The sequence below is a fragment of the Apostichopus japonicus genome, chromosome 12, assembly GCF_037975245.1.
Source record: "Apostichopus japonicus isolate 1M-3 chromosome 12, ASM3797524v1, whole genome shotgun sequence".
Lineage (NCBI taxonomy): Eukaryota > Metazoa > Echinodermata > Holothuroidea > Aspidochirotida > Stichopodidae > Apostichopus > Apostichopus japonicus.
In genome coordinates, this window is record NC_092572.1 from 11,516,323 (window position 1) to 11,540,044 (window position 23,722).

The 23,722-nt window shown below is 36.9% G+C and overlaps 1 protein-coding gene across 2 annotated transcripts in view; it reads right to left on the reverse strand.

Moving 5' to 3' along the window:
- LOC139977424 (uncharacterized) overlaps positions 1 to 23,722 on the reverse strand; it is a 118,736-nt gene that overhangs the window by 88,317 nt on the left and 6,697 nt on the right. For both annotated transcript variants that reach the window (XM_071986740.1, XM_071986741.1), the window contains exons 2-3: positions 17,871 to 17,969; positions 16,648 to 16,959 (exon numbers count right to left, since the gene is read on the reverse strand). In XM_071986740.1, the coding sequence (XP_071842841.1) occupies positions 16,648 to 16,959; positions 17,871 to 17,934 (376 nt within the window). In that variant the 5' untranslated portion in view covers positions 17,935 to 17,969. The remainder of the gene's footprint in view (positions 1 to 16,647; positions 16,960 to 17,870; positions 17,970 to 23,722) is intronic.

Genomic DNA, 23,722 nt, shown 5'->3' on the forward strand with positions numbered 1-23,722 from the left:
AAGAAACAAAGAAATTATTGTAAAAATCCTAAACTTTGAGGATTTTTCATTTCAAAATAAGGCAAAACACCCTCCTGAAATCGTTTGTACAAGCAGGGTGGTACTATATCTCTCTTCCAGAAAAAATTATCAGATTTTTTCAACATGACGAGTTTTGAGTTATTGGCCGTCAAAGATGACCTCTTTTGTACATCGAGCAGCTTAACAACTTCATAAATTATTATTGAGAACAGCTAGAACCCTGAAATTTGTTTAGGTGTAAGAACTTTATACTTATAATTAAAGTATAAAACCCTGACAGCTCTAACATGGTTACTGTGGTAAAAAAATTGGCATCAAAACTTCTACCTCATGCTGAATCGCAGCATGAAATAGCAACTTTAGAGTTGCACAACTTGCAAACATATCATAGGAAAGCATTGTAATCATTATTTTGTAATGTTTGTACCAGACATAATAACCTCTGAAAGAATCAAGTACCCTGAAGCAATCGTTTAGGAGCAAAAAATAGCACATTTTTTAGTGAAAAGTACAAAAATCGAATATTTTGACAGGGTTTTTAAGTTGACCTAACTCCACAAGACAATATTTTTGTAGCCTAATTTTTATTTTCCTATTCTATGGGATAGACTCTATAGGCATCTGTAATAGAAAGGTAGTAGAATGGTTAATTTCTGAGAAATGAGACCTCAAAAGTCAAGAAAATGCCAAAATGCCATGGTGGCGACAAATTGCGGAATTTCAAAGTGTGATAAATCGGCCAATTGTAAAGCAATGCAACTGAAATTTTCAGAATATGCTTATTTCATGATGGTCCAATCATACAAAACAATTGGGAATTTTTGGAGAGGGTGCAGCAACAGCCATCCGTGATTTGACACAGAATGACCCTAATCCAAGTTGTCATCCTCATGCAATATGGTTTTTGTGTATGAAGGAGACTGATGGTTGGAAAAGGTGGACCAAATATCAGTTGACAATAATTAATGATGTCTATGTCTCCTTCTTACACCCTAATGGCTCTACCAATACTTTTTTTCTGGCCATCACCTGAAGACAAATCTTGGATCCCACTAGGAATGATCATGGGGAAACTAGAACAGCCTGTGCTCCCAATTTCAAGTACAGGTAGCAAAGTGGGAATTGCAACAAAGGTGGTTGAATACTGTATTAGGGACAAGTTTCAAAGAGATTGTGAGCCGTGATGGTGACGGAAAATTTTGACAAATATGAATCGATGTATTTTGTTAAGATTGCAAAGTCTATTTCAAATTTTCATGACTGTTCAACCATACGGGCCTCCCATGTCCACAGTTTTTGTGGTAATGTTAAAAGTGTTGAAAGTTTACTGATGTTCTCGTTCATGACCTTAATAAAATGTTTAAAAGAGGGCTATTGCTGTCCATGTACAGGTCCAAGGTTTAATTTTTTTTATGAACAATAAGGTCATCTTGTTCACTGTTACAGCTGAAAGTGTTTTGAATTAAAAAAATAAAAAATATTTGTGTTGTTTTCTTTGATACAAGTTTTGCAGACTGGTGAAACTTTGATTTCATTGGCATTGTTTGAAGGAGGTGAAGCCGCAAAAGTGAAAAAAACAAATGGGAAAAGTACTGACAGCCTCTGCTTATAGTGCTGAAAGCCACCTGATGAGTACCTTCAGCAAGAGTGAAACTTTTCATGTGCTATAGCAATTCATTTTGGGCTAATTCAATACTTTCCGTCCATAACATTCCGTCCATAACAATTCCTATTTCAGGACTAGCTCTTTCCCTTCTTATAATAAATTCAATTTTATTTGATATTATTACACATATTGGCCATAAGTATTAACTTATAACACACACTTCACAATTCAAGAGTTGATCCTAAATCAGGAAGAAACCTTCCGTCCATAACGTTGTACATTCCGTCCATAACACAGAATTTTGGTTTGGGGTAGCGGGTTAATAGAGGTACATTGAAGATTATGAGTGGGAGTACTGTATGATAAAGCTTAGGTACCAGGCCTGTGATGTAAAGTACCTTATACTTTGAAATCCTGAACACTTCACAGAGTTTTGACCCACTATGAAGGTTGGTGGGAATTGATCATTTTTCTGATTCCGTCCATAACAAACACCTAATTTGCATATTCAGACTAATATTGCACCACCCAATTAATTTTTTTCTGTTATATGGTAGAGGTACAGTATCCCAACTTAAATCAATCATGCATACCTCACCAAATACTAACTCTCACACTATTTTTGATGGGACTTTATCTCTGTGAATTCCATGCATAACATTGGCAGAGGTTTTGGATCTGACCCTATTATAACAGAGAGCATTTTACTGTTATCACAGGAGATCATCCACACTGTAACCTCCAGTGTAACTTTCTACAACCAAAACCCTACACCTGTTTGTGCACCTTTTATTATGTAATCTTCAGCAGGATGTGTGGTTAGCGTCACACTAGCTTAACCACTGTTTATGTAGACAGAGTAACATCCTGTCCCATCCTCTTGTAATCCATTGTTAAAGAGTATATAAGATGCAACTTTCACCATTTGTATTTAGTAGCATACATCCAGCCAAGGAAGATACAATATACTCTGCATTAAACTCAACTACTTGTTTGTGCCTTTATTTTCTTGTTCACATACCGCTGTGACAATTTGGTGGAGGAGCAAAAATTCCTATTTTAAGTTTTACATGACACGTTCTCCGTATTTCCTTCGTTCATCTACTCGTTTCACAATGGCTTCAACTGTTCCAGCAATTGCACCCACCCCTTATCATGGGTTATCTACAGAAAATGCCAAGCGTTGGCTGGCTCGCTTAACCCAGTTTGTAACACTTAAAGGCTGTAAAGATGAAGATGCCTTAGCTATGTTTGGACTACTCCTTAGAGATTCTGCTTTGGATTGGTTTACTTGTCTTGATGACTCTGTCAGGAAAGACTTCATACAAGTCAAAGCTGCGTTTTTGTTACGCTTTCAGGATGTGGTGCCCACTTGGCAAAGACTAAGCTCGTTTTTTACAGCTAAACAGGAACCAACTGAAACTGTTAATGATTTTACATCTAGGATGAGCATGAGGGGTTCAGATCTATCTCTCTCGTCAGAACAAATTGTCCAGGCTACTCTGGCAGGCCTACTTTCCCACATCAGGCCCTTTGTCCTACAAAAAGACCCTACCACTGTCGAGGAAATACGTAGGGCGGCAAACCAACTCGCCACTTCTGTGGATTCGTCACGACAGGAAGAAGTGTTGATGGCTGTCCAAGGATTAGCAGACCAGCTCCAACAGCTAACCACAACCCAGGAGAGCTTTGCAGATCGGTTACATTCCCTATCCACTACGGTAAATGCAGCCTCACTGGACCAGTCTCACAGTGGAAGGAGAGGTCAACCACCACCATCTCCGCAAAAACAGGGGAGACGGACCTGGCAGAAATCTTCCCCTCCATCACAGGATGGCCCGAGTCCTTGGCATCGTCAACCATCACAGACACAGCGTGCTTGTTCTGGGTGTGGTGAGTACGGTCACTTAAGGTCTTATTGTCATGCTCAAGATCTTAGCTGTTACAACTGTGGTAAACTAGGACATATAGCTCGAGTATGTAGGTCTAGCCGTTATGTACCCCCCTTTTACCCAACCAACCCCTTCCTCCAATCTTCTGGGCAGCACCAGAATGATCAACAGCCCCAATAGCAATTACTGTCACACAGGCCCTCCTCCCCTGTGAATAGTTACTGTTGTGAGGCATCTTGTAGGGACTCTGTAGCAGCCATTTCTACCACGCCCTCTGTGACTTTAGTGACCCCACTTCAAAAGAATTTGGTTAATGTGTCCCTAAATGGTTGTACTTCTAAAGCCCTTGTTGACACAGGAGCTTCCATTTCTTGTATATCTCTGTCTCTCATACAGAGATCTTGTATTCTCAAAGTGTCTACACTTGGTGACTCTACCATTAGTCATATTAAAGGGGTGTGTGGTGAAACTCACACTGTTCTTGGGACAATCAATCTGCCTGTTACTATTAACAAGCTGTGCTTATATCAGACATTCTATGTATTTCAAAGACTGCACCACCCACTTATACTAGGTCTAGATTTTCTAACGACAAATAAGGCTTCCATTGATCTTCACAACCATTGCCTATCTCTTCATGATGGTATGACCGAAGTGTCTTTCCTTCAGGCTGATCGTGAACGACATGAAGTTATAAGATTGCAGACTTCAGTTACTGTCCCAGCAAAAACTGAAGTTATTTGCCCTGTTAAGGTTATTAACCCTGACTTTTCCCATAGTGTTTGCCTTTTAGAGCCAGCATCGTCTTTAGCTAGTAAGTTCAATATTTTCACGGCCAGGTCTGTATGCTCGGTTGCCAATTCTAGTGTTATTGTTAAGCTTATGAATCCCACTAATTCTGCTGTGTGTATTCCTGTCAATACTACCGTTGCTTATGCACATGAATATGAGGACATTCGTGACTTTTCGGGTTCTGAGCCTGATCTGTCCGACTTTAATATTTCGTCATTGTTCGATAAGACTTCTCCTGATGATGATGACCAATACGTCACCATAGCTCAGGATATGGGTATAAATTTAGCAACTTCTGATCTCTCTGAGGTACAACAACGAGAGCTTCTTATTTTAATCGGCAAGAACCGTGATGTTTTTGCCACTGACCTGTCTGAACTTGGTGAAACTAATCTTTACCATCACAATATTGATACAGGGAGTGCACCTCCCCAACGACAGCGTTTTTACCGCACGACCCCTAAAATCAAAGACGAAATTGAAAAACAAGTCAATGATATGCTGCAAAATGGTATAATTGAGCCCAGCATTTCAGAGTGGCAGAGTCCTGTTGTTCTGGTCAAGAAAAAAGATGGCAGTTACAGGTTTGCTGTCGATTATAGGAAACTCAATAGCGTTACTAGGCCAATGCACTTTCCCTTACCTCTATTGGAGGATGTTTTTGATGCGGTGGGTGAATCTGAAGCACAAATCTTTTCTGTGTTAGACCTCTTTTCAGGGTTTTGGCAAGTCCCTATGGACCCTGACTCAAAACATAAGGCTGCATTTGTGACTCATCATGGGGTCTACCAATGGAAAAAGCTCCCATTTGGCTTAATGAATGCACCTGCCTCATTTCAATTGGTCATGGCAGAAGTACTAAGAGGCTTGAATTGGAAACATGCTCTTGTGTATGTTGATGACATCCTTATTCTAAGCAAAAATTTTCAGGATCATTTAGACCATCTTCAGGATGTTTTTCACCGCCTCCGAACTGCCAATATGAGACTCAAACCTTCTAAATGTGACTTTGCTGCACAGAAAGTTACTTATTTAGGACATGTCATCACAAAAGATGGCGTTCAGGCTGATCCCTCTAAAACTGAGGCCATTTCTCAATTTCCTTGTCCTCGGGATGTCTCTACTTTACGAGGTTTCCTTGGCCTTTGTAATTATTACCGTAGATTCGTACACGGTTTTGCCAAAATTGCTGCCCCACTAAACAACCTCCTAAAAAAGGATGTTCCCTTCACCTGGTCTGAACAATGTGAAGATGCCTTCGAAAGTCTCAAACATGCTTTAACCACCCCACCCATACTAGCTTATCCTAGTATGTCTAAACCTTTCATTGTTTCAACTGATGCCTCAGGGAGTGCCATCGGTTATATTCTTGGACAGCGTGATAGTTGTAACAGGGAACGTGTGATTGCCTATGGCGGACGATCTCTTAACAAAATGGAAAAGAAATGGTCTATATCAGAAAGAGAGTGCCTTGCTCTTATTGAAGCAATTCAGTCATTCCGTCCGTACTTAGCTAACAACAAATTTACTGTTTTGACTGATCATATAGCTCTTAAGTGGTTACATAAAATTTCACATGCGACTAATGGTCGTTTAGCCAGGTGGTCTATAGCGCTTCAAGGGTATGATTTCACTATTGAACACAAGGCAGGAAAACTACACCAAAATGCAGATGCCCTTTCTAGGAGAAGCTATGATTCACAACAAATTCCATCAAAGGCTGAGGGAATGTGCATTGAACAAACTAAGACCAGTCACCTTGATCAGGATACCACTGTAGAATATCACATTGAATATGCTAGCAATCCTAGTGTACCTTCTGTAGGAGCTGTTTCAGAGAAGCCAGATATTGATCCTGTGGCTGTTAAATCATTTCAGAGGGAGTGCTCAGACTTTTCTTATTTGGTTAAGTATTTAGAAACAGGTGAGCTACCTGAGGACCAGAAAGTAGCTAAAAAAGTTGTTGTTGAAGCTGAACAATATGTGTGTCTTGATGGCACTCTTTATCATTTATTTTACCGTCGAGCTAAAAATCTTTCACAGGCGGATAGGGTAATTAAGCAACTAGCTGTGCCTAAGGTCCTTCGACCTGACGTTTTATTGTCATATCATGACTCTATTGCGGGAGGGGGTCATCAAGGGTTTGATCGAACTTATCATTCGATTCGTTTAAAGTACTATTGGCCAAGAATGTATTCAGATATTTATGATTACGTTAAATCATGTGATGCCTGTCAAAGAGCTAAACGTCATTTTCATGGCCACCCTGCCCCACTGCACCCAATGCCTGTTGAGGATGCATTTAAACGGTGGCATATGGACATCCTTGGTCCACTTACCACCAGTTCAGACGGTCACAAGTATGTATTATTAGTTACAGACAGTTTTACTCGTTGGCCAGAAGCTTTTCCTCTTAAGTCTCAGGAAGCAACTGTCATTGCACAAGTATTGTACAAAGAAATTTTCTGTCGTTATGGTGCACCACATACCCTTATCTCAGATCGTGGAAAAAATTTCATGTCAAAGTTAATTCAAGCATTGTGTGAGTTGTTTGACATCACCCGTCACCATACTAGTTCCTATCACCCACAGACTAATTCGACATGTGAGAGGTTTAACTCAGTTATTGCACAATCCATGAGAGCCTATTGTGGGGGAAACGATTCCAAATGGCCAGATATGCTACCTGGTATTTTAATGGCTTATCGTATGTCCCCTGCGATCAACTCAACCCAATTTTCACCTTACTTTCTTTTGTTTGGTAAGGATATGCGTACTCCCTTGGATGTTAGTTTACACCCTACTGACACCATGGGTAGAGATGCAAAAGAGCATATCACTTCTGTTATGGACAAGTTAGACACCTTTCGTAAGGTTGCAAAGGAAAACATTGTTCAGGCACAACACAAGAACAAACAAACTTATGATGCTAATGCCAAGGAACCATCATTTCATTTGGGACAAAGTGTACTAGTTTTTAACCCTCAAGTACCACAGGGCCATTCATCCAAATTACATCGTAAATGGTGTGGGCCATATTATGTCTGTGAGTTAGGTCCTAATGACACCTTCAAACTCAGGAATTGCTCTGATAACAAGGAATTGCAATCTCTGGTTCATGCCAATCGGCTGAAGCCCTATCATGACCCGAGGGACAGGAAAGTGCCTACTGTGCCACACCCTACCCTGTCTTCTGAAACTAAAACAATTCCTGGGACTAGTCCTACTGGAGCTTCCCAAGAAACCCAACATATAAGAGAACAAAGTTCATGGAAAGATGTTGATCGAATTCTTCAGGCAAGTAAATATAATGGTGCTATGTATTACAAAGTTAAGTGGGCAGATAAAACACCATCTTCATGGGTTCTTAGTGGGGATTTATCTTCTAATCTTATTAGAGAATATCACATCACCCGTACTCTGCAAGGCAGAAAACGTAAACGTCCATTGAAACGACATAAGTTCTTCATTTAGAATACTGTGTACTATTAAAGTTGATCGTGTAAACAAATATGGTTAGTCTGTTGCTTCCATATTTATCAGACTCTAAGAGTAAACCTTCTTTCCATGTCAAAGGCTTTTTCATTGTTTATAATATATTCATTCCTTTGTTTTTATATCTTGAGCATGACATTATTTTAACAGTATGTGACCGTACTGCCACAATTTTCTATTTTGATCATCATTGATACATTGCTTTTGTTTTTTAATGTTGTGACAGTAAATGTATGTCATTATTTTCTTTCAGGTTTTCCTGTAATTTTTTTTTTCTTGCCTTTGTCGACAACATTTATAGATGTATATGTTATTATCATTTGTTTTTTTTTCTCAAACAGTGAGACATTACTGGTCATGTTTCTTTTATTGAGTTTCATCACTATTTTCATATATCAATGGTTCACCTTACCTTTGAAATTACATTCGAGCATTTTATATACGTTTTTGTTAACGTATTCTGTAAGGACTTTTACTTTCTGCAATTCTTAGTGTTTGCTGTTTCTTCATTCTTTCTTTTCCTTTCAAATTTGGGGACCAAACTTTTTAAGGGAGAGGCAATTATAACAGAGAGCATTTTACTGTTATCACAGGAGATCATCCACACTGTAACCTCCAGTGTAACTTTCTACAACCAAAACCCTACACCTGTTTGTGCACCTTTTATTATGTAATCTTCAGCAGGATGTGTGGTTAGCGTCACACTAGCTTAACCACTGTTTATGTAGACAGAGTAACATCCTGTCCCATCCTCTTGTAATCCATTGTAAAAGAGTATATAAGATGCAACTTTCACCATTTGTATTTAGTAGCATACATCCAGCCAAGGAAGATACAATATACTCTGCATTAAACTCAACTACTTGTTTGTGCCTTTATTTTCTTGTTCACATACCGCTGTGACACTACTATAGCCTAGAGGCTACCACAATATACCCATTTTTGTAGGTCTTCTGCCTGTATTAATATTTGGCCTACTATATTTGTAGGCTTATAGGCCAATTAGTCCTGAAGAGTGTTCTGCCCCAAATTTCCAAGATATTTAGCAGCAGAAAGTGAGGGGTGGGAACTACAGTAGTACCAGGGGGTTGGGGTAAAGTACAGAACTGTAACCCAGCTGTGCTACTACAGTACTAGTAGTAGTACTAATACGAAGTCACAGTTAGCTTATCGATCAATATGTCAGATTTTTTAGTATAAAGGAACTTGACTAGGCAAAGATTTTGTGGGCAACTTCTGTTCCATTGAATTTTGTGTAGCCTCCCCCCCCCCCCAAAAAAAAATTTGTGATCATTACATTTCTGAGGAACTAGGACCACAGTACACATGTATCACAAAAATAAATGCAGTGGGATGATTTGGGTTTTTCCTTGATCAAATCTCTAAGTGCATCAATTTTTAAAATGAGCCCTCCATGCTGCTAGAAGTTCAACTAGTAACAAGTAGTACCAGGCCTAGTAATAAATATGGTGGAATATTTGCAAGATTGGAGAAATTCTCATTATTCACTGGGGCTAGGCCAGCTACAGTATCTTTAACAGTATCAGTAAAAGGATAAGATGTTTAATCAGCCTTAAAATGATTGTATGCTATTTCTTTATCAATTGCCAAGACAGATCGGTACCAGAATATGTTACTGAAATAACTCTTCTACCAAGCACAACACCTACTGTAAGTGTGGCTGAAACATTTGATCCCAATGTGTGGGAAGATTGTTCAGATGACTCCTCTTGTTATTTAGGACATTTACCATGAAGAAGTTAATCTCCCTGCTGAGCATGAAATGTTTGATGATGAAGAATTGGTTGAAGTTGAATTGTAGTCATGATCATTTACTTCGTTATTTGCCAACAGATTTTTATGGTAGCTGTCCAGCATTTCAGCTTCCAACTTGGCATTCAAAATCTCAAAGTCCATTAAAATTGTATTAATTTGCATCCCCTGTCCTACATTTTCTCAATTGCAGTTTCCATACAACTCTACCTATATTTGAAAAGCCAGATTGATTGATCAGATTATTCCATTCTTACCAGGTTTTTCTAAAAAAGTGAACCCAACCTATGGGTATACATTCTTCAGCTAAGACTGCTACCTGCTTTATCACTCAGTCAAGGCAATGTTGTAGATTTGCAGAGTCAGAAGTTTAGCCAACCATGTAATTTGAATCAAAATTAGATTTACAGTAATGTGTCTTTAACATTACATTTCCATACACCCCAGCAATAAACAGGCGAGATGGTATGTTTAATTTGTGATGCTGGATGCCAAGTTGGAACTGTGTAAGTATTTTGAAGATTTTACCTGACATCTGTTATACAGGAATGTTATCCTACCATTGTAAGGTTAATGTTCATACTGCACATTAGGTGGTCCTGCTTATTTGAGACTGTGTTGCTAAATTGATGAAATTTCTTTTTTATTCGAGGGGGGGAGGGGGGTTGGTTGGTTATAAGCCTTGAAAGTATGTGAAACTAAAACTTAATTCTACCTTGATGATATGGGTGTGTCACCTGGCGCTATTAACATTCTCATGTTCTATTAACCATTGTGGTTAATTTGCAATTGGCAGCAAGTAACATGAATGCAATCCTGTTCATGGTTTGCTTGATAATATATTTTCATGTGAAAGGTACAGTATGTTTGTACTGTATGAATTTACCTTTGTGTGCATGTCATGTTCTACATTTAAAACATGGTGTATAACGATTCGGAAACTTGTTTGGATCTTGTACATAGAATGTCATTTCTCTAATGTTGTACAGTAACCCTATTGCGTTTGGTTCAGGTCACATTAAGTAAAAATGTGAAAGTCTAAAAATGTTGTCTCGTGTCCCGTAAGTTTATGTAAAGAGAATGTTCATCTAATGTAGGCTGCTTCAATTACACAGCAATAAGAAAAAAGAATCACCATATTCCAATTTACATGAATTCTGTAGTAGTTGGATTTGTACTGGGAAATCATTAACATCTCCGTAGAGGTATTCAAGAGCCAGTGTTTCTTTCATGACAATTCTGCTTTGAATTCTTTGTAAACAAGACCAAAGCTATATGAAAAAGCAGCTTTTGAAGCAAGTGTTTATTTTAAGGGAGTTAAATGCATTCTTTAATTATTTTTACATATTCCATCCTTCATATTCTTCTACCATTTCATTATAATTCTCTTACTCGCCTGATATGGAAAAATGTTAGTGCTCACAATGAATTTCCAAAGCAGTTTAAATCTTAAAATCACACAAAGATTGTTGCTTTCAATTTTGCACTTCCACCAAACCTTTCTTAGTACTGTGTGTACCTTGCCCATGACAGACATTTTCAATTCAAAGTGTTGTTGTATGTTGATGGTTCATTCTATTATTTGCTTTCATTTGCTTTATCAAATTCAAATATAAACACATATATACTTATCAATATATTTTTTGGTTGGGAGGAGGGGTGGGCTGTTGCGGGTTGATGAGAGGTGGCAATTCTGTTATCAGAGTATAACAGTGTTTCAAAGAAAGGAAGACAGTATTCATCAAAAATAACAAGAGCCCAAGGGCACTGTGGTTCCTTGCTTGGGGTATATGACAATACACATAATATTATCAAGCAAGATTGGGCTGAAATAGTCCAAGTAATTGTGGTCTTACATGTTCCCATAAAGTAACCAACACTATAGCCAACACTTTTGTGATCACAAAATGTGATCAGATTTTTTATTAAAAGCCACTTTTGAGATCTAAATACAAGCGTGTAAACAGATATGATAACAATGGTGACCTCAGATGACATGACCTTTAAGTTTCAAAATGTTCCACCACCCCATTCACAACTTGTCCCAAAATATCAACCATGTCACACCTTGGCATTGAGATTTAATTGCATTAAATGTCAAAAAATTAACTTTGAACTTGTATGTAACTTCACACAAAGGTCACCCGGAGGTCAACCAATTGACATTTTTGATCGGTGAGACCTAAATAGAGCATGACTGTAAAAATTCAAACATTTTTTCTTTGCCCATTTTCTCCCCCCATAATACTACTTTTTTAACATTAGCTGACCTTTTGTGACCTTGTATCACATGACCATTAAGTTTGAAAATATTCCCCTATACCATTTGCAACTACTCCAAATATATCAACCTTGTCACACTTTGGAACTGTGAGTTATTGCATTAAATGTGTGAAAATTAACTTTGACCTCATATAACTTCGCACACGAAGGTCACACAGGGGTCAACCTATTGACATTTATGATCAGAAGGTACCTTTAACATCTGAAAATAGCATCGAAACTGTAAAAAATCCACAAAACACGAAAAGGTCACCAGAGGTCAAATTGAGGTCAAGGGTCACCCAGATGCGGGTCGACAATTGGATTTCATTGAAGCAACTCCCAACTCTAACGGACAATTTGTTCTCAAGTTATCGCAAAAATACTAGTTTTTAATCATTAATTGACCTTTGGTGACCTCAGATCACATGACCATTAAGTTTGAAAATATTCCCCTATACCATTTGCAACTACTCCAAAAATATCAACCTTGTCACACCTTGGAACTGGGAGTTATTGCATTAAATGTCTGAAAATTAACTTTGACCTCATATAACTTCGCACACGAAGGTCACACGGGGGTCAACCTATTGACATTTATGATCAGAAGCTACCTTTAACATCTGAAAATAGCATCGAAACTGTAAAAATCCACAAAACACTAAAAAGGTCACCAGAGGTCAAATTGAGGTCAAGGGTCACCCAGATGCGGGTCGACAATTGGATTACATTGAAGCAACTCCCAACCCTAACGGACATATTGTTCTCAAGTTATCGCAAAAATACTAGTTTTTTTATCATTAATTGACCTTTGGTGACCTCGGATCACATGACCGTTAAGTTTGAAAATATTCCCCTATACCATTTGCAACTACTCCAAAAATATCAACCTTGTCACACCTTGGAACTGGGAGTTATTGCAGTTTTAATATGTTCGGTTTTTTGACCATAACTGACCTTTGGTGACCTTTGTGGGCACCAAAAACAATAGGGCACACCTTCTCCATATGGCGGATCTATAGTTCAAGTTTGGCCTCAATCCAACTTTCCCTTATTGAGATAGAGCGTACCCAAGAAAGTGTCACAGATGCACACACAGACACACACACGCACACACACACCCACGCCAACCTGACTGCATAGGTTCCTTTTGCTAAAGCAAGGAACCAAAAACAAATAAGAGAATATTTTTGGATTTTTTTTGTGTACAGTTTAGTCATTTGGCCCATGAAGTTCAGTTTTTTTATCAGCATTTGATACCTGTCAGGCTTTTTTGCTGTATTTAGTACCCCTCAGCAACCCCACCACTCCACCAACCTTTCTCCACTGCCCCGCCCACCCCACCACCACTACCCCTTCACCACCCCATATCTTAAACTCTGCTCCAGCCTGGTTCACTGAAATCTAAATATCTTTAAGAAGTGCCCTATACAGCTACACTGTCATTTTGACTCTCCAATTCAAAAGGCTACCATTTGAAAGGATTTGGGCATATTTTTGTGAATGTTCACCAATAGAGTTTACCAGACCAATATTTTGAGGGTCACGATAACGTGTTGTTTCTGTGTTTCAAAATCTCTACGTAAGTTTCGTTACTCATTTCTACGATGGTGTGAAACAGGAGATGTGTAGGGTTTCCTTGAAGTTAACTAGGTGTTTGATTCTGAAGGTTTATCTCAAAGAAATATCGTTTTGAAATTCATGTTCCAGTTTTCTGTTTAGCGGGCAAGATTTGAATTTTCGTAATGTCAGAAATCGGCAAGGTCACGGGGTCACATTCCCAACTGATCAGTAGGATGTAATGACAAATATTAGTGGCAATGCGGTGGTTGTTAATACCAAGAGTTAGTTGGTTGCAAATAAACATGCTTTAGCATTTTTAAGTGTGATGCTTTGGTGTGTGTGTGCTTTCAATGAAATTTAAACATAGTAATGAAGGGTGATGTTGTTTCTGTATGGACCAAATACATAGATTATTATAGGCTAGCTTTGAGGAATATCAATGTGCCTTCCTTTCAGAAACTAAATGGAGCCTTTGTGTTCGATGTTGACAGCAGTAAGCAGTACGTAAGCAGAAAAATTCAAACAAAAATGATGGATGCTATCAACACAACCATTGAGCGAGGGGTAGATAGAGAGATGAAAGAAAGTAAAATTGTTGGGATCATTGTGGATGAGAGCACAGACATCGCAATCAACAAGAAATTAACAGTCTTTGCACGAACTGCTTTGAGAGGCATCCTGGAAGTTATTTATGTTGACCGTGTGGACATAGAGGATGGCCGGGCTGTAACAATTGTTAAAGTTTTGCAGAAGCTATGAGAACAGAAGGGAACTATCAAAGGGCTTGTGTCATGACAGGCTGTCAGTATGGTGTTGGGGCAATATTGAAGTGGCTGTACAACCCCCGACTTGTCCATATCTATGTATTGTGTAGTGCATTGACTTGCACTTGCTGCAGGAGATGCTTGTCGAGTAGTAAGCAGCTTCGAGGACTACTTGGCGGTGGTACGACAGTTCTGTGTATAGGTTCACTACAACTCTTTGCAAACTTCAATTTAAAGTGTTGTTCAAATTGACCAATCAGTGTCCATGTGGGTATTTTCTGTCACGTCCAATTCATGATTGACAACAAGTTAAAGTCATTGCCGACTTTGAGCTTGAATTTTCCATTTAAACTAATGATGGTTTTTAAATTTAATACTTAACAGTAGTTTTCATTTTAAAATGATTGGTATGTGTTTGGAGTAGCGTAAGGATTTAACAATTAATGGTATACATGCTTCACTTTGGGGAGATCCTTAAACACAATATGCTTCTTTAACACAAACAATTCTGGCAATCTGCTAATCTTTTGAGCCTTAAGTGCACATGAACCAAAACGGGGCAAATATTATGCTTACATGAAGATAGTGGGCATGACCATGACAAATCAGCTTAAATGATTGGACTAGACCCAACAGATATATCTTGATGAACATGCCCAGGGTGAAATCAAGGGCAGCCTTAAGACATGTATGCAGAACTGTATAGCAGTGCATGCTGCGACTTAAATAACTGGTTGAATTTGCACACTTATAAAAGAGAAACAAATTGCAGAACAAGTACTTTACACACTAATGATCAGCAGAAAGTTTCTCAAGAGAACATTGAACATTGTAAACTAACTCAGGAATATCAAGGCTCTTGTGATTTTTATAATACAAGATCTTTAAACATCAGGGAAGTTATGTTGTTGCTAGAATAGAGACAATGAGTAATTTGCCATTTATATTGTACAGGATTTCTATTTGAATTTTCATTGCTGCGGTGAATCCTCCACTTAAATAATAAGCCTTGCAATGCCACTTGTTTGTTCTAGATACTTAAATTCTGTTATCACAGAATGAATCTAACGATCGTAATATTGGTTGTTGTGTTGTTTTAGAATATTCTTGAAATGAACAGCTGCCATCCACAATCTATGTTTCAGTTTAGTATTGATAAATGATTTTCAGCAATCTCTTAAAATGTGTAAATCTAGATGACCCCTTTCACCTCTTTGTAAGCTATGTATACCACAAACATCATATATACTTTTTTGTATGAAAACCTGATAGTTTGTACATTTGGTTCAATTTTTTCTACTGATTTCTATGACCGCATGGCTTAATTATGTTAAAATTTATATATATATTAGAAAGAGTTTCATGGAACTGGTACATGGAATTTTATCTTATTATCAGTTTAGTCCAGACAAACTTAGAAATGGGACAGGTAGGTAGATCTGATGAAATAACATTTTTGAAACCCTATATTACAGATAAGTGAACGATTTTGTAATATTTTTTGCTGAAAGAGAATCACACACTTCAATTTTTTTTAATATCTTTGACATAATTTAGTGATTCATTGTGTTCCTTGCATATATGCCTACAGTAGTCAAAACATTGCACACACGAACCACCCAGAAATACTGTATACAGGATGTCGGATGTTCAGGCAAAGAATGTGAGGTATAGACAAGCTTAAAAATACTCTTTTTTCTCATGCGGATGAAGTTTCCATGAAATTCTTCATTACATCAAATATGAGAAATTTCTGTATGCAAAATAAAATATATTATGCATCACATCTAGTCAATAGTTAAATTTGTTTGGAAAAATGGATTACATAGGAACTATTAATGGAATGGGTTCGTTTATTATTACGGAGGGTTCCATGATGTCATTTATATATAGCTATCTTTGGCTACGTTTTTAATTGTTAAGAACTTTTCGTACAAAAGATGGATATAGTACGTACTGAAAGTATATTTTCAGCAGAAAACAACAGCGGATGAACGTATGTCAGACTTTGGTTGCGGAGTTAAATAGCATTAGAAGATTATTACATTTGACCCTGTAACCTCATTATTATTCATGAGATGAGCACCAAAATCAATAGGGTTCTTCTACTCAGTATGACGCATCTATGTACTAAGTATGACTTCAATCCAACTTGGCATTGTTAAGTTTTCGTGTTTAACAAGGGCGTCACATACACACACTCACACATGCACACACACCCATACACACGCAATCACCATCCCATAGATCCTTTGAGCCTTCAGGCAAGGAATCAAAAAGGTTTAACTGGCCTTTTTTTATATCTCATTCCAACAAGCTGACCCCAAACACGTAACAACTCTATATTAAAAATCTCTGACTCAAGAGTGTGAAGTTGTTTAAACAATTAAAAATTTGGTCAGCAATGTTCTCAACATTTGCTTTATAAATTAAACTGCTGAAATAATGGGGCTTGTATTGGAGTAAGTGAGAATCTTACCTTCTACACTAACGTTGTACACATTTATGGTATTTGCTCCAACAGTATTACAAATATATTTCCCTTCATCCTCTGCTTCAACAGGCTGGATTTCTAAAGTGAATGATGTACTACTAACAGCATAATGGAAGTTGTCATGCTTGGAATCTGGTGGACCAAATTCAAAGTCAGATTTTTCTTGCCTATAACTTGCTAAGATATTCCCAGTGATTGCATCAGACCATGTAGCACTAACTGTCAGATGAGTTATTGGACATAGCAACTTTTCAGAATACTTGGAGCTGTAGGTAACCACAGTCTGACACGATGCATCTGGTAAAGAAAGAGGTATAATTAAATATTCAATACTGCTGTGTTGAAGTTAACACAAACCTCTGCTTAACATTGCATTTTGTTTTAATAATTCTGTTTTGTGTGGATTTGACATTATTAACTTGCTGGGAGGCAATGTTATACAATTACTGGAAAGGAGTTTATTAATAAATGTATTAGAATGACGGGACAGGTGATTAGTAAGGTACAGTACAGGAGGAGGTGGACTGTGTTTATCACTGCCTTGTTCGTAACAAGTTGGAGTCCTTTCAGTAACCACCCCCACCATGTCCAGCTTATGAGACAAGTAATCCTGAGCAGTGGTGGGCTCAGGCAGCCTTCTTCTGTTACCAAAGCTCGCTAACCTTTATCTTTCATTCCTCAGGCTAGTAAAACTCATATTAATTATATACATTAGGTTGTCTTGTCTTTTCTGTACTGCCTGCTGCTTTTTCATGTTTTCTTTGTTTTTAGTGTTATTTCTTACTCTTTTATGTTCTACAGTATTGCCATGCTATTACTGTAGTTTCCTTTTAACTTAAGGATGAATAAAGTTATTCTTACTCTTTTACTCTTCTTACTATTGCCACTGCTGAAAATGCCTTAAAACATCAACAAGTGCAACAATAGTGAAGTAACTCACACTGAGCTACCAAAAAGTACATGAGATAAAGTGGTTTTATTTCATATACATCTTACTGTACTTCCAAACCTTTCTTACAAATCAAATATTTCTTATAACACATAATTTAAGAGAATTACCATTATTATAGTTCTTTAAAAAACACTCAAACATGGCATTATTAGAATATGGTGTGATGCTTCAAACAGTATTGTGAAGGATATTATCACTTGGTTGTACTTATATACTTTTGGTAAGTATTCAGTTTGGGTTAAAAAATAGGCCTTACCACTTGCAAAAAGCAAAATCACAAGACTAAAGAACAACATTTCTGTTAGCTGGAAACCAGTCATTTTGCTTTTGGACCTTAAATGATCCAAATCTCAATCTGTAACAAAAGAAAATGGATAGTGGAGTATAAAAATATTTCAATCTTTGAAAACAAATCTGTCATTATTTAGGATAGATATTAAGCTGGGGTATTAAAAGATAAATTTCTGTCACAGATGGGAAATTCTTGTGACAGAATATTTATACTTTTTTTATTTTTTGCTGGATCTATCATTCATTGACTATTGGAATATCTTTGTTAATATGAAAGCAATAGGGTCATTCCGTGTCAAATCATGGATGGCTGTTGCTGCACCCTCTCCAAAAATTCCCAAACTTTTTGTATGATTGGACCACCATGAAATAAGCATATTCTGAAAATTTCAGTTGCATTGCTTTACAATTGGCCAATTAATCATACTTTGAAATTCCGCAATTTGTCGCCACCATGGCATTTTGGCTATTTCCTGACTTTTGAGGTCTCATTTCTCAGCAATTAAACATTCTACAACCTTTCTATTACAGATGCCTATAGAGTCTATCCCATAGAACAGGAAAATAAAAAATTAGGCTACAAAAATATTGTCTTGTGGAGTAAGGTCAACCTAAAAGTGTCAAAATATTCGATTTTTGTACTTTTCACTAAAAAATGGGCTATGTTTAGTGATGAATTGCTCCTACTGTAAACCATTGCTTCAGGGTTCTTGATTCTTTCAGAGGATAACACTAACACTAATATACACACTGTACATAAACACCCAGTACAGTGTATGTATTGTACACACTGTACATAGATGTATGTACTAGTTGAAATTCATTTTTTAGTAAAGTCTTCTAATTTAACCATATGTACAATGTGTATATTAGTGTTAGGTTTAAACGTAGTCTTCTGGCACTCATGGCACTCCGTACATATACACCCAGTACAGTGTATGTACTGTACACGCTGTACATGCATATGTATGTACTGGTTGAAATTCATCTTTTAAGTCTTCTAATTAAATGAATTCAACCAGGAGCAGACAAACTCATTGCATATATAGTATTTTTTTAATATGAAATTAAAAACTGCACAGTATTGAATTGAATGACCTTGAAGTACAGTACAATACCCAGGCTCGAAACACATGGAACAGGCAAAAACGTTTTTTGTAAAAATCCCAAACTTTGAGGATTTTTCATTTCAAAATAAGGCAAAACACCCTCCTGAAATTTTTTGTACAAACAGGGTGGTACTATATCTCTTCCAGAAAAAATTATCAGATTTTTTCAATTTGACGCGTTTTGAGTTATTGGCCGTCAAGGACGACCTCTTTTGTACATCGGAGCAACTTAACAACTTCATATAATATTGAGAAGTTGAGAACAGCTAGAACCCTGAAATTTGTTTAGGTGTAAGAACTTTATACTCGGGGAAAAGGTGACCCAAGATCAAGGCAAACGAACTACATAACACCATTGCTGTTTCAAGCACTATTAGGCAAAATAACCATGGACATATACAGTATCTATTAGCTTCAAACTATTTGTTTGTGTACAACATTGTTTCTTGTAGTTCTGCCATCTATTCTTCCCTCTGACCATGAGGTTTCCTTTCAATATCCAACATATATGGTCATTTTCACAATCAGTGGTGTAAATTCCAATATTGGCACTTATTGCTTTGTAACTCAGTGACCAAATACCAGAATTCTTAGATTTTTTGCCATTTGACTATCCTAAGTGATGTCTACAGTACCTTGGGTAGCTTAACGAACTTTCTCGGTTTCTTCAGGTGGATTTGGTGGCCATAAATGCTTAAAATATGCCAGTTCAGCCGTACACTCTCAACTACAGTTTTTGTCAGAGCCTGTACTTTTTGGTGGAGGGTATTTTCCAGTTCTTATTTGGTTGATATTATAAACAAGTGTCCAAGCTAAAATGCAATTGTGTTCCCCAGGTTTCCTCCCTTTCCTTCTCCAAGGACCGGTGGCTAGATTTTGTCGTTTCGGAGGTGACATTTTCCGTTAACAATTGGTACCTAAGTTTGACTGCAACTAAGTTCTAGTTAAGCAGTGTAAATTTTGTTAAGTAAGGTTGCATTATTACAATAACTAATGTGTCTAATATCTGGGCCCTAAAATATTTTTCATTTGGATTTCTTAAAAAACTTACGTAAATTTCAAATTTAATGTTAACTTTTCCGTCACCTCCAAAACAAAGCATTCTTCATGTTTTATGTAAACAATAGTATAGCCATACTATATAATATACTATATAATATAACTTATTAAAATATACCTCACCCCCTAACGTAATATTTGAGTAAAAGTTGTGACAACATGACCAGTCGTTTTAATTTCTGGGAGATTCTTAACTTTCCGTTAACATGCGTCACCTCCGAAACGCCTTGTCACCTCCGAAACAGGTTAGTTGGAATATGTGATCTCTACTTATCCAATAACATCTTCCTTGGCTAAAACTCATATTACAGTAATTCTGTACAGGTGTAACAACCAGTATGATAATTTTTGAAAGGTCCTTTATTATTTATGTTAAATTTGATTTAAACTGTAAATTAATGTTTCGGAGGTGACACAATATTGTTTACACTACATTTTTTACATTTCTGCTGTTTGCGTACCATCATACAGAATGATAATGGATGGCTTGATCTCCCTTAGAAAACACTGTAACAAACTGAAGAAAGTATTAATGAAACTCTCACATGCATACTGTAGTTGATGAATAAATTACAAATATGTGTTTTTTTGCCACTTTTTCCCCCTTCTGGACAAGAGATAGCGTAACCATTGCTTACATTAGTGCTATTAATATACTGGAATGAAATGATTGATTAGTAAAGAAGTTCTGTCCATAAAAGATCACAATCACCACACATGCAGTTTTTAAAACTTTATTAACATGGGACAAATTTATCAGATATTAGCTTTATCTGCCTGTGGTCTTTGCTATTGTTTCGGAGGTGACATGGATTGTTTACATGTAATATACTGAACTGTCCCTTTGTTTGAGCATACTGTATTTCTGAAATATTCTGCTAGTGCATAAATTTGTGCTGCAGTTGTATGTTACCTTCTGTGAGTTCTACAGTGCTGTTGAGTACATGTTCACAGGTTTAATCTTGCACCATGTTGACCTGTACCAGTATACACATTAATTTGCATGATTCCCACAATTACCACGAAGGGGTCTACTATTTGGTCCAGGTAAATATCCTACAAAGTTCAGAATATTTGTTTACAAAATGTAGACCTGCTTCTGTAGCATTTGCAGCAAAAAGAAAGTATCTTATTGCTTCTTTAATGAGCTTTTGTTATCACAGCAAATTGTCTGAAAAGAGATTTCCCAAAAATACATATTTGAACAGGGAATTCCCCTCCCTTTTCTTAAAGGGTGTGAAGACTGGCGCAAAAGAAACGTCTAATGCCGGGAATCTGACCTAGTTTCGATGAGGTGTAACAGAAGTGTTAGACACCAACATCGATCGCAGAAAATACACACACAGCTTGCTACCGTCGGTACTTAGACACTAGTGTACAGTCAGTACATACAGCTGCGGTCAATACCCACAGCACAGTGTACAAACGATACAGAGATGGACATCTCAGGTCCAGCTAAAGATAACAAGGTATCACGTTCCATTACTGTCTGCATTTTGTAGCGACACGAACAAACGTCACTGGCAAGCAACAGAAAGTTAACTTTTTCAGATGGCCGCACACGGTTTGGGGCGAGTCTTCAATTCCTTTAACAACCAATTACAAACAACTAACGTTTATAGAGTGAACACTCATTTAACTCTAGATTGTAGCTCCAGATGGTCTCTTAGGCCTTGTTCACATTTAGGAATGCAACCTGGGCGATTATTGTTATTATGTCCACGAGGAGGATCAACTAGTTAAGAAACAAGACCCATTCACATTTCAGAATGAGTAAGTTTCATCTGCTTGCAAGATTAATATACTGTGCAGGCGTGAAAAGGTCATATCAGCTGTTTACATTCCCCCTGTGCTTTGCCATTGTCTTATGTGCTGTACTAGTACGTACTACTCCAAACACCACTGTACGGCACCGTACAATCATGAGGATAAATTCTTAAGACTGCATACGGACTTGAAGTATGAGAAAAGGAGTGTTCACACTAAGGGAATTAATTGTCCTTGCGTACAGTACTTGAAGCATGGGTGCATTGTTAAATGTGAACAAGGCCATAGTAGCCAAGCTGCAGTTAGATGTTTTTAGCCCATCATTTATGCAGTTTTTGACAAGTGTTAACCTAACTTTTCACTGAAACTTTGATAGACTGTGGTTAGGTCATGTTAATGATGTGTTTTTTCCAGAATATTAGACTGAATGACTACTTCAAATTTGTAAACGGTTACAGGAATGTGACAGTAAGTTTCACTGCCAAAAGTGTAACCAACATAAATGATATTGTAACTAGCAGTCAGAATGGCTAATGGCTATAGATGCAATGTTATTCATTTCTTTGTGGTATAATATTTCATATGCAATTAGCCAAAACAGTGTGAATTTAACCAAATGATTTTGAATGGATACAGTATTGTCTCCAAGTTATCATGAATGGCAGCAAAAGCAGTCATAGTTCTAGTTTCATGAATGTCATTAAAATATTATCAACATATCCTTCTAATGTTTTTTCATACTTTCCAAGGTAAGTTCTATGTGTTTTAGCATAAATCAAGCCTTCTGGGTTGTGTAAACGTTTAGCGTCACCTCCAAAACAAAAGTGACTGATATATACAATATATATGTTGTATGTGAGATAATTATTTGCAATATGAGTGCTACAGTAAGAGACTTCAACCCAATGTTTACAATTGCTTTTTAAATGTCCATATTTGCTTTACCTGACATTTACCTATCTTTTATAACATAAAACTATTGTATTCTGTGTTCTGTATTCATTCACTTGTTTCACTAGTTGTACAGGTATAGTTGACGTACATTCTCTACTACTTGGCATAAATATTTTTATGTCAATCAGTGTTTGATTAAAGATGTTATAAATAAACATTGAGATGAAGTGTTTAATTCTTTGTTATTAGCAAAAAAGCCTTTACAACAACTTGTAAACATTTTTGTCACCTCCGAAATACACGTAAAATGTTAACGTCACCTCCGAAACGCATAAGTGGGAAAATTACAACTTTTGCAAAACTGCATGGATTTTTGTGCAACTTGGATTGGATATTAGCCCTCTGTGAGGAGACATTATTTAGGGTGTTTGACTTGACCTTATCTTTTTTTTAAATATTTTAAAGTTAAAATTAAGAAAAACAATCCTTGATTTCCAATAAATTTTTAGTTAACATGGAACTATCTGCAATAGTATTAAAAACTTTCTGCCAAATCCTTTTCATTTTTAAGTAACATATAATGATATATATAAGCATTTTAAAGTTTACTTGAATCAGAGTACTGTTTTAACACTGCTTAATTATGGTTGCTTAAAAATATATCTTTTTGCTTAAAGTTTCCTACAGTCATACAGTCACCGAAAAATTACACCCATAAATGTATATGTTTAAGCCCCGAAAAGTTGAAGTTCCAAAAACTTGAACCCTTTAACATGTGATGTTAGTAAAAATTTCAATATGGTGTTTGAAATTTTGGCTCTCAGTGTACAAAAGTTACACCACTGATTGTGAAAATGACCATATGGTCAATTCCATGATAAGGTCAACATCATACCAACAAATTTAAAATCATTGTACATTAAAATTGTATAAGTTTCCAATAAATAGAATACTTGTAGTTACTAAAAATAATTTTTTCACTCCTGAA